At 35.0% G+C, this 16,454-nt stretch overlaps 1 protein-coding gene across 11 annotated transcripts in view; it reads right to left on the reverse strand.

Annotated features, from left to right (window-relative positions):
* Positions 1-16,454, reverse strand: part of LOC114651997 (teneurin-3) — an 898,351-nt gene that overhangs the window by 589,293 nt on the left and 292,604 nt on the right. For all 11 annotated transcript variants that reach the window (XM_028802134.2, XM_051927721.1, XM_051927718.1 and 8 more), the window contains one exon: positions 2,773-3,075. In XM_028802134.2, coding sequence (XP_028657967.1) covers positions 2,773-3,004 — 232 coding nt within the window. In that variant the 5' untranslated portion in view covers positions 3,005-3,075. The remainder of the gene's footprint in view (positions 1-2,772; positions 3,076-16,454) is intronic.

Genomic DNA, 16,454 nt, shown 5'->3' on the forward strand with positions numbered 1-16,454 from the left:
ATCATCACTGGATACAAGGCAGGAAACAGCCTTGAAAAGGACACCAGATCATTGGAGATCCCTTTCACACACATATCCATACTGGCAGCAGTAAAGGGCATGATTAAAGACTTTGGGCAATTAACATAACCTGCACATCTTTGGGGATGTGAGAGGAAAACCGAAGTACGGAGAAGAAAACCCATTCAGATAAGGGGAGTATATGTAAACTCCAGACAGATAATGAATGGGCACAGGATTCAAACACAAAGCAGCCATGCTAACCACTGCATCACCATGAAATAATTGGATTATATACTACACACTCTCACACACACATATGCCCCAGTACATCTACAAGTAACTTTCTTGATTCCTCAAATACACTCTTTTTACCTCAACAGAAGACACTAAATAATACTTTTAATTTGACAATATTTAAATTTATTTGAGACTTTCTTTAATTGCTTTATTTAGAGCAATAATGAAAATACTTGTGCTTTCCCTCAGCAAAGCAAGCAAAAAAATAATACTTCAAAAACAGCACTGCATAAAATTCTGCATTGAGTAATAAATAAATTGTACATTATTCTTCAGTGTTGACTTAGATGTTATTGTCAAATATGATCCTGGTGAGAAGAACAGGCTGATGTGTAACAGTTGCAAGCTCAGTTTCCAGAATCAGTCGAACAAAGTTTTTCTTTCTGAAAAGTCACAGGACTATGCAAGTTCAGGCCTTGCAAATGTTATTAGCAGTCATTACACTCACATTTTACATTCGACCTTTACCTACTAAGTCCTCAGAAATTTTACATATATTATTATATATGTATAACAAATATTACAAAATATAACATTTACTACGGTGTGTTAAATATATTCAGTCAAATTAAATATATTCATCTCAAATTATTTTAAAATAATTATCTGAATATAAATATATAGCTAAGTAGAAAAGTAAGGTTTTGCTCCATTCAGGTCACAGGTCTGTCTGTGATTACTATTGGCATGGATAGGCAGTGACTCACCTTAATCCTGCCCATAAGGATGCGATTTCAGCTGACAGGCAGACGGATAGATTTTTAAATTTTATGCTCTGTCATGTATAATTGTTACAATAATTAGAGAAATAACAGCAATATCTTAACATTTTTTTCATTCTGGTATATTATAACTTCAACTGAAACTGAGTTTATCAAACTCGCATTCAAAAATCAATCTGAAATATTATCCTCATTATAATGATTTTGATGTACTGTAAATTAAAAAAGAGAAAAAAAAAAGTTACAGTTGTTAGCAATACTGATTCTATTACTTGCTCCACTAGCATTTAGAAAGAAACAAAGATAAGCCATGAAGTAAAGTAGAATAACAAAAAGCAGTCACTATTGGGTTATCAGACTTGTTTTGAAGCGTCCTACTATGTATCACTACTGTTTAATTTCGAGAAACGACTGTGAAAAGGTGAGCTCCTTGTTAATTTGTTGGTTTTCATGCTCATCTCGGGTGAAGAATTTAAAGCACCTGCAATTAACTGATCGACTAATTATACGTTAGAAAGTCAGAAAAAAGGTGATATTTTAATGTAGAAAAAAATCATTATCTTCTAATTCAGAAATTCTTCAGGGCATTTATATTTCTGAGCAATTGTAGCCTACTCCAGTTTTATCTCATTGCACACACAATGTATATAAAATGTTTAATAAGCCTGAACATTCCCTTTATCTTTTTCAATGTCACTTAAAGTGCAACCAGTTTCCTTATTTTTCATCTTATTGTTTTAGAATTGTTTCAGTTTCTCTCACTAATTCTTTATTCTAAGTGCTGAAACATAAACTCTTATTCCATATAGATGTAATCTAATTCACATTTAAGCTGAGTGAAACTCATTTTATTTTATTCTTCCTTTTCTTCCAGCTGTGGAACATTATGAAACATTAATCGATAATGCTGAATGGCCCGTGTATTCCATTACAATGCATTACAAATGCGAGTTTTCAGGAAGATGACAACATGTATTTGTTCTTAAAATAGCAAAGTGGAAGATTATCTTTAAAAAGGAAGACGTCAAAATCATTTTTAATTTCTCACCATAAGAAGAGTAACTAGTGCTTCTTGAAAACTCCATCCATTTCAGGAGAAAGTAAATTAGCAATTCATATCACACTCAATTAGAACAGAATAATCAATTCTGCATTCTTAAGCAGAAGTTTATGAAGCTGTAATTGGTTCTTGTAAATAAAGAGTACATGTGCACTGAGGATATTTCAATGTCTGAAATGTGCATGTTGCAAGTTTTTCTCTGATAAAACTATCATACTGGACAAATTTATTTTAAAAGCCTAAAGAAAGATAATGATGATCCTGACACAAGTAATTCGCCATCTCATATTTGCTCTTAAAGCGGTAATTGAAGACAGCAGCAAATTAATTATACGTATTAATGTACTTAGGTGTAAACCCACACATACAGTACTTTTAGACTTTTGAAATGAAACAATGCAGAAAAGCCTGATTACTGAGGAAGATTGAAGAATTTAGTTTATGGAAGGATCGGTGTAACTTTACAATTCTTAACTATAAGCTTTATACATCTGCAAGATGCTCAGGCAAAATGTTAACTCATTATTGTTGTTAAGGAAGCACAATGTCTCCTCAAAGCAATAACATAAAAGAAAAAAAAAAAAAATTGGAACAAATTTTAGTTGAACACTAACTAATTGCTGCTCTTTCCCAGGGATTTGGCATCGATTGTGTGACTGGAAGAAGTACAATGACACTGACACCACTCACCCTGCCTGCTGTACTCGTCGGCCTCTCTGTGAACCATTTCTTTCACGCGGCTCCCATAGAGCAGCCTGGAGGAGTCGTGGTCAAATGCCTTGAGCGTCTCACTGGAGCTGTAGGACTTTTGGGTGGGCACTCTGCACTCTTCACTGTCCACTGAGGAGTTGGTGTACCTCCGCTCTTTGTCTCGCCTGCTTTTTGTCAGCGAGCAGTAAGGTCTGCGCTCTTTCACATCCATGCCTTTAGCATTGTATGTCCACTGCCGCTCAGCTCACTGGAAACTCCTCCCCGCTGCCAGCTTAGATCTACCTGGTCAAACAGAAAGCAGACAGTGGTCAGATAAGACTAATCTCAGCACTTAATCTTCAAGGATTCACAAATCCCTGTGGACTCCCATGTAAGTATTTGCATGCATGAACTCCTGATTTGCAGGGAGGACATGAATTTGTGAACCTTAATTGATTGCTGGAGCAAATTACTGCTTGTGCATTACAGCTAATAATGTTTATACCTTGTGTTTTATTATGAGATTTAACAATCACAACAAAATCATTTTTTTCAAGAACTGCTGTGAGTTGAAAACAGAAAAAAGGAAAAAAAAAAAAAACAATTTCCACCTGTAATATTCCTGGGGACTAAATGAATTAAGCGAGACAGCTGAGCAGTAAACTTTAGGGAGCTCCAGGGAGTTTTTTTTATGTTTATTACAAAAACCTGCTTTTATGTTTCTCTGTTCTGATTACTACATCCCTAAATGACTTCTTTTTGGCTTGGCTGTCAGTTCACTGGCTGTATGTGTGTGCCTCACATTACACAGTTCTTCTGGCTTTGTATGTTAAGATCAAGGGACTCAAAAACAACAAAAACAACACAGGAAAAAAATTTCTGACTTGTAAAGGACAATTGTCTCTACCATAGCAGATAGAGACTTGTTGCTTACTCTTGGCTATAACAATCCAATTTACTTTTAGTCAGGTTCAGAAGACAACAATGTTTCCTTGGAGACATGTCCAGTCCAACTACTTCATTTTCATTCCATTCTGATACGGCCAAATCAGTATAATTTGTGTTAAGTGGGATGTCTTATTAAAAGAAATGTGTGGCACATCCTTTCAAACATTGTGTTTTTTGCCTTTATGTGAAACGATTTACTTTTCATAATCACTGTTTCTTGCTTGCTTGAAAGCTTTTTATTTTTATTTTTTCTTATAGACAATGTTTTGACTACCTCATAATGTAGGATTAAAATGAAAAATAGAGGTCAGCGCTTTGTAAATTCCACTGCTTGCCTGTCGAGTTCATTTTGGCTTTGATGAAAACACTCCATTTCCTTGGGAATCATACAACTGGTTTATTTCCCAAAGGAAACAGCGTTAACACAGACAATCAAGATAGGACAGGGAGGCCTGTTTGGCTTCTTCGTTTGCTGTCTTGTAAAGGTATACAGCCATTGGGAAGGAAATGAGGTGTGTTGGCCACAATGTGTGAAATGATTATGGGAGCAAAAAAGGGTACCAAGAAGTAATACACTTCAAAAAAAAAAAAAAAAATTAAAACTTGCTTTAGCAGGTGTATGAGATTTTGGGGGGCAGGGGGGCCTTGTGCAAAAAATTAAATCACAATAGAAGTACATCAGAAATGGCCTCTTTCTGAACCAGCTCTGTCATTAACTAGAACTGAGGGGCCACTGACAACGTTACAGTGAGTATTTCAACTCGGAGACATCAACTTACAAAGAGATGCATATACTGTTTTTCTACAGGAAAGACTGCCTAACAACGTCAACCCCAAAAGAGAAGAAAAACTCATTCCAAATAATGCAACACCTAATCATCCATAAAACATATTAAAAGCAAACACAGCAGAAACCTGAAAAACACAACACGCCAAATGTGATGAAATTTCCACCCCAGTTGCAAGGAGCTTCAGATATATCAAGTGTGAAGTGAGCTGGAAAAATGACGCTTGGGGAAGAGGTGGCGAGGATGATCTGTGGCTGCTTTCTACCATTACTCACACTGATGGATCATAATACCTGCTTATATCAGGTCATCAAAGACTGCCTAATGATGGGTGCTTTTCAATGCACCCCTAGATATCCAGGACTCACAAAGTGACCTCTAAGATACTGATTCAACCTCAGATGTAAGTTTACTTCATCAAACATGCTAAATTACTCGTTTGAAATGTAACTCTCTTGTCAGGCACTAAGCTGCTTGGAAGGAAACAGGCCGTATATGTCAATTTAACTTGTACAAACCAGGCAAGGTAAATAATTCTAAGTTAAAGCCCTAGTTTTACAGCAAATAAACATAAACTGTGAACTGCATTAGGTGAGTTCAGTAATATAATAAGAAGTAATACATAAATTAAGGTCACAGATCAGTTTTTAACTCGGTGGTAAATGAAGACATTTTTTTTTTTAAACCACACAATCAAAAGGAAAATAAAACTTTGAACAATTTGAACTTTTCCATGAAATGTTATTTTAGGCTTATAAAACAATAAAAAAAATATATTGTCTGCCACATTTTAATCACTGCAATTTTCACTTGCTTGTCAACATTCACTAAACCGGCTTTTCTTTTTATTACAGCTAATCCCAACAGTACTGGGAGCATGGACTGTAGCAGCTGTGGATACACACTTAATGCACACTCCTGCATTTGCAAATACAATGGGCCAGTTTAGAGTAATTAATTAACATAAACATCTTTGGATGTTACCACAACCCTAACTAGGAAAAGCACATAAGATGATGAGATCTTTGAATGTAGGGGCCACATGGACATACTGTAAAGTGGGGATATGCCCACTATTCATAGATAGCGTGTGACATGGGAATACTACACTAAAAATACAGTATAAAAATTAAAAAGGTGTAGCCAAACTTAAAACACCACTAAAGGAACAAGAAATTCAATTTTTATCATGTTTGTAAATTTGGCATAATATTCTACTTTTTAGAATAGGCTCCATCTCATAGCAAAATTGGAATTAGAAAATTTAGTTAAAACATGGAAGGATTTCATCACCTTAAGTTTAACAAGAGTAAAAGTCTCCTTTGTGGTTTTTAAAAAGATTTTATTTTGTCCTCAAAATTTATAAACACAGAGATGCTCATATAATAAAGATAAATGATCTCAGTTACAAAAAAAGATGAATAGGCTTTCCAAAGACAAAATAATAAGGATATGTATTTCAAAAATGCTGTAGTTCATCTTTTCATAATACTATCCATAGAATTACAATGATATTCAATCAATCTAAAGTAGTAGCACTTGACTATAATGCCTACAAAAAGTATAATCAGTATAAAATATTACAAGTACAAAAATTAAGCAGTGAGCCTTGGCAATGGATTCATGCACTTGGTTACTGCAAGGCTGTTCTTAGGACGTTGGGGGCCCTGGGCATAATTAGACTGTGAGGGCCCTAATGCATGTAGTATTAACTACAGTTCAGCCAGATTTGACCTGTTTCCACTGGGCACCGCGTGGAGGTATGTAGCTAAGCCCAGGTGCATATTTTTATAAATTTTAGAGCATTTTATTTATATTTTTGTCACAATTAAAAAGTGTGTTTTTTTATACCGTTTTCCATTTTTTCCTACCAAATTAAAACTTGGGCTAAAGAACATTCCAGAATAAAGCTCAAGAAACGAAATCAACTTTTCACGCTTTAACACTTGCAAAATCTTTAAGTAATGCGGAGTAATCAATCGATTGGACAACATCTCGCTCAATGGACATTAATGGTAAAGCATTCAATCGTTCTTGTAACATGGTTGTCCTGGGGTAATTCTTGATTATCTTTAGCTTAGAAAAGCTGCGTTCCCCAGCAGAGACAGTAACTGGTATGGTCAAGGCGATACGTATCGCTACTGCGACGTTTGGGACAGAATCTTGCAAGCTGTTCTGGTATATAAACTGCAATGTTTCGAGAGCAGAAGCATTAGGAGGCACCAGAGTTGCCAAAATACGCAATTCAGAGAACAAGTCCTGAGCATCAATATTGGAACCAGTCGTTTCATCTGTTAATATCGCATTGAGAACCTGACAGGATTTAATCAAATCCGCATCACTTAGACATTTTATTCTCTCATAATTATAAAGAAAACCAAAGTAATCATAATGACCTTTCATTTGGTCAAAGCGCTCAGTCATTGACGATATCGCTTTGTCAAGCAATACATTGAAAAACTCAATGCAATATTTATCCTTTGGATCAAGTATTGGTTGATCTTGCACTTCGTAGTCAAAATTTGACTCGAACTGTCTGCACACTCTTCTTCTGTGCAAGCTTTCTGGTGCAGGAAAGCTAATTTTCTTGTAGAATGTGACGTGAATATTGCTCGTTGCTTACTGCTGGTCAGTTTTGAAAGGAATCAGTAGGAGAATGCACCTTTTCGGCGACAACAAATTTCAGCATAGCTCCTTTTTGTGTCTCAATAAAGGCTACATCGTCTGCCTTTTTCTTTCGTTTAGCAGCACTGGATGGGTAACTGCGTTTCATATTAATATGGTACGTGCGAAACTGCTAAAGTGAATAAGACGCAGTTACAAGCGGAGTACGATAAGGCCAATGCCAAGGCGAAAAAGGGAAGAAAGCGTTATACGCGACAGAAAAAGACGGGAAGATGTTCGCGCCCACGCTCACGATGCAATCGTGGTCTGGAACGGAATGGTCTCCTCCGACGTGAGCACTCTATTTATTGACTTTTGTGGAGGCATGTCGTAACAAGGCTCCGCCTGCGCAGGGCCCTGGCCATAGCGAACTCCCTAAGCCCCAGTTCCCTGTTGCAGCGTCCCTGCCCCAGGAAAGGGCAGTAAGCTTAGCATTAAACTTCGTAGTACAGATACGTAGCTTGCGTTGATCTTAAAAAAAAAAAAAAAAAAAAAACCCTCGAATGATGGGGCCCCTTTTGTCTCTGGGCCCTGGGCGACTGCCCTGCTCACCCATGCCTAAGAACGGCCCTGGTTACTACTTTGTGTCTGATGCTGCCAGGACAAAATCTAGGCCCGTGACCCTGAAATTGGATTATGCAGGTTTGATATTGCCATTTGGGCGGCACGGTGGCGCAGTGGTAGTGCTGCTGCCTCGCAGTTAGGAGACCCGGGCTCACTTCCTGGGTCCTCCCTGCATGGAGTTTGCATGTTCTCCCCGTGTCTGCGTGGGTTTCCTCCGGGCGCTCTGGTTTCCTCCCACAGTCCAAAGACATGCAGGTTAGGTGGATTGGTGATTCTAAATTGGCCCTAGTGTGTGCTTGGTGTTTGTGTGTGTCCTGTGGTGGGTTGGCACCCTGCCCGGGATTGGTTCCTGCCTTGTGCCCTGTGTTGGCTGGGATTGGCTCCAGCAGACCCCCCGTGACCCTGTGTTTGGATTCAGCGAGTTGGAAAATGGATGGATGGATGGATATTGCCATTTGAGAGTAAATTGTGCTATAGTTTAATTCAATAGTAAATAATATATCTAAAAAATTAAAAAGGCAATTAGTTCAGTTTTAAAGGTTCTGAACAGATTCCATGATGAGAATGTGCCCCATTCATGTTGCTAGTAGCCTAATCACATGATCCTATGAACTTGATATTATGAGGCAAATTAAAAACTGAATCAACAGATGGGCAAATGCAGATCATAATATTTAACCTTCATCAAATATGAGTTATTGTTTTCTTATCTTTACATTTCGTCATGGCTGCTTTAAATGGTCCACATGCTTGAACACAATGCTTAAAATATAAACTATTTTGTAGTACACTTTATAAAACCTCATATATTTCTGAATAGAGCACACAAAGAAGAAAATAAGTCTGGAAAAAAAACAACACACATAGAGCCACATGGCAAATATACAGCCTACCACAATGCAAGGGCAATTTAGTCACCTTTCATTTACAGCATAATTAATATAAAAAAAGTACATCTGTTCTCTCATTAGTTTGTAAGTGATGTCTCCAGTAAGGAGAAATGTAATTAAAGTGGTCTACTTTTCTGGTGTCTGCTGTACTGAGCTGATCTTAGATCACTTTCTTATGTAAACTGATGGAAAATAAAATAACAAAAAAAAAAATCCTGACATATTAATTACACTTTTTGATCTAACAGTCAAATGTTAATTGTTGTATTATCTAATATGTACTTAAGACCAAAGTGTAACTGTAATTATTATTAGAAAGAATCAATGTGATTTAACAATAAAAAAGGGATTTTATTATCCATGATTAGCCACTAGTTCCTTGGCTCTAGGAAAACAGGGATATTGATATTCATCTGTTCACATGTAGTGATGCTTTAGCATTTCATTTTTTCCTTGTAATAAATATGACACCTTAGAAGCTGTTTTTATACCTGCCTTTTTTTTTTCTTTTTTTTTTAAAACACAGGTTAAACTGATGCAAAGAATAAAAGAAAACACAAAACACTAATATAAAAGGAGCAAAAAGAACAATTAGCACAACAGAAATTTCTTCCATATCCCCTATATGACTAATTAAGTACAGTAAGTATCTGTCATTTGCAATTGAAGTAATATACTAGTAAAGATTCCTTCTTTTTTTTTTCCTTACAGAGCTGTTTATGTTTTAAGTTCCATTAAAGACAAAAATGACGATTTATGGTGAGACATTGCATTCTAAATATTAGAATAGGTTCCAGTAGTGCTTCTTAACCAATCTGATTCATGGTACACCATCTTCTGTTATGGAAGTAGATAACTGTATATCTTGACATGTGCTGGCAATATGATAACAATGTCAGCACAGGTTTGGAGAAGTGTAAACATGCACATAATGGCACTGACACCATTTTTTATTTAATAGGTGGGTAATCTTTTACAGAACAAACATGACAGTCATTATCTTGCTGCTCAAGTGAATCTTTACCTTATGTGGCTGTTTTATTAGTGAGACTTCCAAAAAAAGTGAAAAATAATGCTGTGTTACAAAACAAAAAAGAACATTACATCCTTGTAAAAGCAAGAAACCAGCTGAAGAAGTATGCAATGAAAAGGTGAGATGTTTGTAATCATATTGTAAGTCTGTTATACGAAGATAAATGAAAAAAGTGACCGAAAAGTTAAACAGTGAAGAACAACGTGTCTGCCTGGGTTGTAAAAAAGGATCAAAGACTTAAAAGAAAAAGATGTTTTTGCTTAATATTGTCACATGTCTTGTAATTACATCACACCTGGCAGAACCTGGCATGCTTAACAACGAGCACTTAGCTAATGATCTGTCTAAACTGATGGAGTGGCAGGGCATAAATAAATAAAATCTCAAAATGTGTACTCATGTAGAAACTTAAGTTGGAAAGACTGCCCACCATGTTGACTGGTCTTGGATAAGTTTGATCCCAGGGGGTTGCATCATGCACAGACTTAAAAACTCCTTGAAACCTTCATTGATAATATTAAGACAAAACTGAAAGCATAGAAAAAGTTCTTTCACACTAACTACTACATCATATTTGGAACATTCTTTCAACTTTTTTAGTTATGTATTGTGCTACACATATCAATGTTGTGATGGACACTGTACACATTGCTGAATTGTTGTGCCCTTTACAATGTCTATCATATCTTTGTTTAATTTGAATTGGCCGAGTAATAGAGCAAAACGTCAGCTGTTCTTGAAATGAATGAAACTGAAACTAAAATGAATTAGGAGACAGTATTTCGGTGAAGACCAACACAAGCTATGCTACCAAAACAGCCAAATCAATATTGTCTGTCACTAGTGTGATTTGATTTTTTTACCTTTGTGTTAATTACCTGTTTTTAATACTTGGAATAAAAAAAGATGCTGCACATTCACAAATACTTCCTTCATTCACAGGAAACAAGACATTTGTAGAAAATGGATAGCAAAAAACTAACACTTCTTTAGCTGTAATCTGTTGTTGATGTATTTGTCAAATATACTTCAAAACAATTCTGAAGGTTGCTGTTCACATTTTAAGATAATGAGGTTTACATTGACAATTCTTACTTTTTCAAGTAATCTCCTTCTGGATATCAAGATTTCATCTTTTAGCAATAAGCCAAGATGAAAAGGCCGTTGCAATAAATAAAAAAAAATAAAAGCAATCTATTACTCTCTCTGCTTTATATCACTCAGGATTTTTTTCAATCCTTCCTTCCTTTGCAGAATGACCCATATTCTTTCTACATTTAAATGATGGGCTTTGTTACATGCATTTCCTTCTGTGGATACCTGCTGAAACAGCAAATCTTCCTCACTGAGCTTCTTTGTTCTGTAATTACATTTCAGAAAATCAGTGTTAAATATTAACTAAGACCCCTTTGACCTAAGCTTTCTATAAATAAAGGTAATAAAAAGCAAAGTATTTCTTCAACATACAAATGAAGAAAAAGGCCAACCCCCCCCCCACCCCCCTTAGCCTCACAAAAAAGTGATTGGGACTCACTCTGATCTTTTCCTGACTCAGGTATTAGGGCAAATGTGTGTGCATATCTGTTGCTGCTGCCTTTATCACCCCTAACAACAGTAACCTTTCAGTTCTGTAAATGATTCACTGAACACAAAATACTATGTTTTATTTTATATATATATATATATATATATATATATATATATATATATATATATATATATATATATAAACAATGACTTTTCTGCCATGACACAAGGCCCTCTGAATGATATTCTTTTTGTCTGGTACATGCTGTGCCCTCTACAAAGCCCTCAAAGCCTTTTTTCCCTTCGTTCCACAGCTGACACTGAACAACAAGCAGCTAGTACTTGGAAGCCTGTCAGGTTGTAAGGGATGTGCCTCATTCCTCTTTTTCATTTTTATTTATTTTATTTCTGCCTCTTCAAGGTGGGTGAAACCAATATATTATCACTGTATGGCAGAGTGACAAAGCAAAAATCATTATAAATAAATAAAAAAAAAAGAAAGAAAAGAAAGCGGCCAAACAACTGGATTACATTCACCCAGAAAGAACTTATTTTATTTGTGAATAAAGGAGAAGACAAGCATCTGAATTGTACAGCTTCACAAACAAAAATTGCTTGTGATGAGAAGATCACATTCTGGCAGCTTAAGCCTACAGTGTGAAATTGTGGCGGAAAGCAGGCTTGGCCCTCAGAAGGACCATAAAAAAACAACAATGACGTCTGCAAAAACAGTCTGCATTTCCAACACAATAATAAATGCAGAGATATAGAAAGGTGGAACAGAACAGGAACCAGCTTATTGCTGCCAAGACACTAGGCAGTCTCTCTTGAGAAGTGTTGATTATAGCCATTAATAAACACAACAAGGGAATCATAACTCTATAAATGACTGAACAAACAGATAATAAAAAGGAGACAAAACATTCTGTAATAAACCTACACACTGCATCTAAGAATCATTTACTGCATTTGTGTTTGTTTAATTTAATAATACATTTAATATAGAAAAAAAATGAGGATGTAAGTAAGCTTCACATTTTAATGGGAAGTTGTTCTTATGCAGTCTTTCTATATATTAAAAAAATATATTCATTCCAAGATGTTTTGATATGTTGCAGCATACAGGGCTACAGTGTCCCATATATCATTAAGCAGTCTTGAAAAGTATACTGCATTACTCGGTATCCAGTACAACTACAGCAACTGCCTCAAACAAACATAAGAAAGCACTTACTTTATATAAGGCCTTTCTATAGTGAATACTGTCCAAAAAAGTCTGAAAAGCCTAGCACAACAGTGTAGTTGTTTACCTGTATTTTATTTTATTTTTTTAAAGTAGGGAATGTTTAAATGACTTGTTTATACAATGAGAACTAAACCAGCAAGCAAACGTCCAATGCCTTTGCCTCTAGGTAATACTGTCTGGCACTAACGCAAACAAATTAAAAGAAAATGCCTTTGGGTGCCCACCTGAATATGTGCACAATATAAGAACTCTAACTTGATTATTACTATATCACTATTTCCAACTTATACTAATAGCTGCTTGTAAAAAAAAAAAAAACATCCCAGATGAAGGAAATTTTTAAATAGCTACAGTATAACTGTTTGAGGTTCAAATCACAAGTCACTATTTTCCCTAAGATAGTCAGGTCTAGTTTTATTTCACCACCTAACCATATTATGACACTGAATATTTGTGTTGTGAACAGAAGTGTGGTACACATCTTTGAGTTTATCATCATCTTGTTCGTAACCTTTGTGATAGTGCTAACATTATAAACATTATCTCTCCTTAATTTTGGTAATGCAACTGCTGTAAAATGAAGTTCAAAAATTTTTTTCTATTTGTACTTGACAGGCATCAAGGAAGACTACATGTTAATTATACACTAGCACTTATTATTTAGTGAAATATTGGTCAAAATAAACTGGAGAAAAAATGTGGAACATAGTTCAATACCATTTTTAGCAACTTGTATGATGCTTGATTTAAAAGCAACTAAGTAGCAATTGCTATTTCTTAGGAAGTACTTAAAATTATTAACTAGTCTCTAAAGTACTGGATGGTATGGTGGAACAGATATGTAGCACTCTGCAGTGAGTATAGCATGACTGCAAGTATAATCTGATACTGTATTTCTGAAAATTTATTAAACTGCCCCTATAGTGCATGAACCCTACTAAAAAGGCTTGATGTGATTAAAGTAAATATGAACACAATTATGTCTAGCTCAAGGTTAAAAAAAAAACAAAAAAACAAAAAAACAGTGAAACAAGTAATAAATTTAACTAAATCATGTAACATGTCAATATTTACTTCTCACCAGAAACCCCCAAAGTAGATATGCAGAATGTAGTCTGTTGAAGGCTTGGTTTTATTTTAACTTTGTATGCATGTGCTGTAATTAAAACAGTTGATGGCATCCAAACCACACTTCTGCATTCATGTAACATTAGCCATTCACTTTAAAATACAGCTGGCAAAAGGAGTGAAATGTGCATACTCTGTGATAGCCAAAATCAAACAGTACCAAACCAAGTAGACATTACCATTTGTGAAAAACTTAGTTTACCATCATATCAAAGAACAACAACTTCTATTTCAAATAAACCATACTGCAAGCTTAAAAATTGCATTAGGAAAAATAGCTGAATTTACAATACAGCAAATGATCTGCTTTAAACAATTCTTCTTTGAATGTAACAGACAAAGAAAGTTATTTAGTACAGATACAGTACTGTAACTTTCTTTCCTTTGACTTGTACTGAAAAAATATCTTACAATATTTCTGACACAACCATTTAAATCCAAGTAATAACACCATCGCTAATGGCAAAAATAACCTTGTTTCTTTCACCATTCAAACTCTGCAATGAGAAAGCAAAAAACAAATTTAGTTAAACCAAACAGGAGTCTATCATTTAGAATTCCATTACAGGATGTGCATTAACCTAAATGAACACTGAAGACCAATGCTGTCTGATTTGTGTTTAGTTTTTAGAATTTTAGTACTCTCTACTGGCAATTTGTTTTGCAACACAAATCAATATATAAAAATTCCACAAACAAAAACACACTCATAGAAATTAAAAAAAAATGTTCCCAAAAGATTGGTGTCATTGAATCTTTGACATAATTATTTGTGGTTATTCCTTGCATTCAGATTCTGTGGAAACAAAATGTTTCAAGTTCCATGCAGAAAAAGACATAATATTGCCATTTTTAAATAAAATCGATATTTGCATAGTAACTGAACTTGAACCACAGAAATATATAGATATTTTTTTTACCATTCCCTTTAGTTCACCTTACTGCCAGTAAGAGTGGGGATTTGAGGATTTAATTTATGAAATAATTAGTATGTCTGAGAAACATTTATCTTTAGAATAAATTGTGCACACAACTACCTTATTATTCTGGTACTTGATCTGGGATAAACTAACACTAGTAGAGCAAAGAGCAAAATTATGTGATTGTGATAACAAAGCTCAGTTTGATCTGCAACAGACAGTAGTAAATTGTAATATATTGCTAAGTCTACAATGACACATAAAAAAACAAGAAGGTCATAAACATACAAATACTGCTCAAGACCAGGTATTTTAGCTCAAGCTCCCTTGTCAATCACTATTCACCTAACATTTGCAAACAATTATCATGTCTGTAGAAAACTTAAGGTCTCTATAGTACAACTATTGGCTACACTACCTGGTAATACATTGCAGTTATCTCTTGCTCATAACATGAAGAAATACTTCCATACAGTTGTGCAAACGTTTACCTTCAGTCTGTGCCTTCATATTCTCATTGTGAAGTTAATTTTAAAACTGTTGACATCCACCCTATTAATTACCTTCAACATATGAAACACTTTGATCATTTCAGCTCTTAATCTCTGATTAGTTAAAATAAACAGATACAGTTCATTCAGTGTTACCTGTAATTGAATAAAAACAGTACTATGATTTTTAAGGTGCATGACTGTTTCCAAAATTTTGAGGAAGTGGTCAGTTCTTACCTTCTTACAATTATTTTTATAACTGTTTGATATTACAGCTAATGATTTGCTGATACTGTATTTCTTTTTTTTACAATCCAATACAGAGCAGATGATATCAGATAAATACAGATAAACAAAACCATGGCCAAACTTTCTTTTTCTCCATAAAACAAGTTTAAACAAAGACTAATCCAACATGCAGCAAAAGTGAAAGGCAGGATCAGAATCAGTTCAATTTTGGTGATTTATGTTAAGTGGCAAATTCTTACCAGAAAACACAGGTCAAGTTTCATTTACATTATTTGCCAACCCCAGCCAATGACTCAAAATCTGCTAAACTCTGAACAATTCTGCTGTAGTTTCATGTCCGTGTTTCCTGAAAGACAAGACACTCAAGTGTTTTCCAGATGGCAGACAAGGATTCACCCTGCCTACAGCTGCTGCAACCAAGTGCAACTGGGTTGACACTGCTAAGTAATCTCAGTCCATTCTCCCAAAACAAAACCACCAATTCCATTACAGTTCCACTTAATCCTCACAGCTCTGCATATTTTTCCAAAACCACAATTACAGGCTGTCATTTTCTAGCATAAGCATTGCCTTCTGCTTTATGTTTGTTAAACTTGAGTAAAATAGTTTGTGCAGCAATTTAGTTTGAGGCTGCTGTACAATTTACTAATTTACTTGAAGAAAATAAATTAGCAGAAAAACTTTTAGCAGCCAATCAGAAAAATGCATCTGAATTATTGTATATGTCATCAGTTAAATAGTCATTTTCTGAAGAAGAGCTGATAAGTACAACTGTTAAAACCATCCATCCATCCACCTAAATGCTAAAGCAGTAAATTCACACATGAAGGTACAAAAAAAAAAACTAGAACATTTCTTGTGCATCTTTCTGTCTGTCTATAGGCAAAGACTATTTGATGACATACTGCAAAAATTTTTGGTATGAACAATTCCTCCACTAAATAAATTCACTACTCTTTTTGAACTACAATATTAAAAGCTAAAACAATTATTTTTGTCAAAAAAAAAATACTGAAAGTGTTTCATTCTTTACTAAGCATGGATAGGTAAATCTACAAAACTTGCCTGTTTCAACATTTAGTGTCCTTGGCCAGTGACTCAGATGCCATTCGGGTCAACCACTATATCTGTACGTTTTCAGCTTGCCATATTCCTGTTTTTAAATGTGTTCCTATCTTAATAAAACAGTCTGACTATATTTCAGTGGAATTTTACATTTATCCTAATGTTTATA

Source organism: Erpetoichthys calabaricus, chromosome 5 (genome assembly GCF_900747795.2).
Source record: "Erpetoichthys calabaricus chromosome 5, fErpCal1.3, whole genome shotgun sequence".
NCBI classification, from domain to species: domain Eukaryota; kingdom Metazoa; phylum Chordata; class Cladistia; order Polypteriformes; family Polypteridae; genus Erpetoichthys; species Erpetoichthys calabaricus.